This window comes from Sinocyclocheilus rhinocerous, unplaced genomic scaffold, assembly GCF_001515625.1.
Source record: "Sinocyclocheilus rhinocerous isolate Xijiao unplaced genomic scaffold, SAMN03320098_v1.1 scaffold763, whole genome shotgun sequence".
Lineage (NCBI taxonomy): Eukaryota > Metazoa > Chordata > Actinopteri > Cypriniformes > Cyprinidae > Sinocyclocheilus > Sinocyclocheilus rhinocerous.
In genome coordinates this window covers 95,754-97,835 of record NW_015627234.1, presented here as the reverse complement: position 1 = coordinate 97,835, position 2,082 = coordinate 95,754, and the positions used below count along the sequence as shown (strand labels likewise).

At 32.8% G+C, this 2,082-nt stretch overlaps 1 protein-coding gene across 1 annotated transcript in view; it reads right to left on the bottom strand.

The window, feature by feature from the left end:
- Nucleotides 1–2,082, bottom strand: part of LOC107723752 (NACHT, LRR and PYD domains-containing protein 3-like) — a 23,031-nt gene that overhangs the window by 16,869 nt on the left and 4,080 nt on the right. Inside the window, exon 3 of the mRNA XM_016532466.1 lies at nt 1,064–1,237. Coding sequence (XP_016387952.1) covers nt 1,064–1,237 — 174 coding nt within the window. The remainder of the gene's footprint in view (nt 1–1,063; nt 1,238–2,082) is intronic.

The following is a 2,082-nucleotide window of genomic DNA, read 5'->3' as shown; positions in this document are numbered from 1 at the left end:
TTTCATTCAGTTGTGGATTCATGTCTTAATGATAGCCTGTGTTTTATATAACATGTTATTTTTGTTCCTTTAGATTCACAACACATTCCTACAACTCCTACTGCAAACCGTAACAAGAGGAAAATGCAGCAGATTTATGCTAACACTAGTTTGTCTTATGATTTAGTTCTCTAGACTCGAGAAGTGAATAATAAAGGGGAATCTATCTGCTCAGTAACAGAGGGATGGATGATTAGTAGAGATATGAATTGAACCAATCATGAAGTGCACATGTAACCTTGGTATTTTAATGCATTTCTTAACATATAAATATGTGTGTGATATTTTAGTCATAGTGTCGTTCTGCTGTGTTTAAAGTGACTCCTGGCCAGTAGCTAATAAACATTCAGGCAAAGAGTGACCTGGGACTCGCGTGTGATAGTTTACAATGGGGCTAAATGAGGACTCGTGTAAAAGGCTCATTTAAAATTATTACAGACTTATGTAGCAAATGAGCATCAACAAATTACAGAATATGCTTTGAGACAAAGGTCTTGTTAATGTTTTCAGTTTTGTTGAAGGTAATTACACCAACAGTTTTTCAATAACTGAAGAATATGAAAAGTACGGTATTTGGAGTAAAAAAGCTATATTATCTCATGTGATAAATAGCTGTCTGACTTTCCATTTGTTGACATGATATGGTTAACGTAGACAACAGCATTTATTTAAGTTCATTACTGTCCACCTTAGAGATAATCACCACATTTTTAATGAAACTTGGTATTTAAAAAGATATAACTCACAAGATATAATAAAATATGATATTTATTGAGACTACTGTAAAGCCATATTAAGTTATAATGGGATCTTCAAGCAGTGTAAGAATCTTTTTTTAAAGAAAATATTCTGTATTTTGTAAACACATTCTGCAATGTACTCCGTTAACAAAAGTAAATTATTAATTTATTTAAGGGGTTTGAACTGAGGGCAACAAACAAAACCACTGCTAACGGAAAACACGTTTGTGTAATTTTACCTTTTACTCGAAACCTTTTAGTTACTGAGATGTGAAGAGACTCACTGTAGTTTCTTCAGTTTACAGTGTGGATCCTCCAGTAGAGCAGAGAGCAGCTTCACTCCTGAATCTCCTGGTTTATTATCGCTCAGATTCAGTTCTGTCAGGTGTGAGGGGTTTGATCTCAGAGCTGAAATCAGAGCAGCACAGCCTTCCTCTCCAATACTGCAGTAACTCAACCTGCAGAGAGAACGAGAAAAACAGCTCAAATCAATAATTAATAGTCATGTGTTATAAATGTTTGTTATTGAAACAATGTAACACTATTCATCTCCATCTCTTCAATAAAAATATGTCTGATTTGAAAAGTGTGTTTTCCTTTATAAAGTGATGGATATTCTATTTAATGATTTATCAGTCAAATACTGTGTGCATCTCTAATGAATACTCACAAATCTCAGTGACATTGCATTCATCCTGACATTTATTTATTTAATTCAGTTGTGGATTCATGTCTTAATGATAGCCTGTGTTTTATATAACATGTTATTTTTGTTAGATTCAAAACACATTCCTACAACTCCTACTGCAAACCGTAACAAGAGGAAAATGCAACAGATTTATGCTAACACTAGTTTGACTCATGATTTAATTCTCTAGACTTGAGAAGTGATTAATAAAGGGGAATCTATCTGCTCAGTAACAGAGGGATGGATGATTAGTAGAGCTATGAATTGAACCAATCATGAAGTGCACATGTAACCTTGGTATTTTAATGCATTTCTTAACATATAAATATGTGTGTAATATTTTAGTCATAGTGTCGTTCTGCTGTGTTTAAAGTGACTCCTGGCCAGTAGCTAATAAACATTCAGGCAAAGAGTGACTTGGGACTCGCGTGTGGTAGATAGTTTTTATACTAATTATACATTTCATAGTGTTTTTATGCATTTTTATATTTATTCAAAAATAATAACTAAAGGCAGTAACAATTTAAACACTATTTTGGAAACAATTTACAATATTGTTTCATTAGTTAACTACTTTAGTTAACATGAACTAAGAATAAACAATAGCCTACTTCT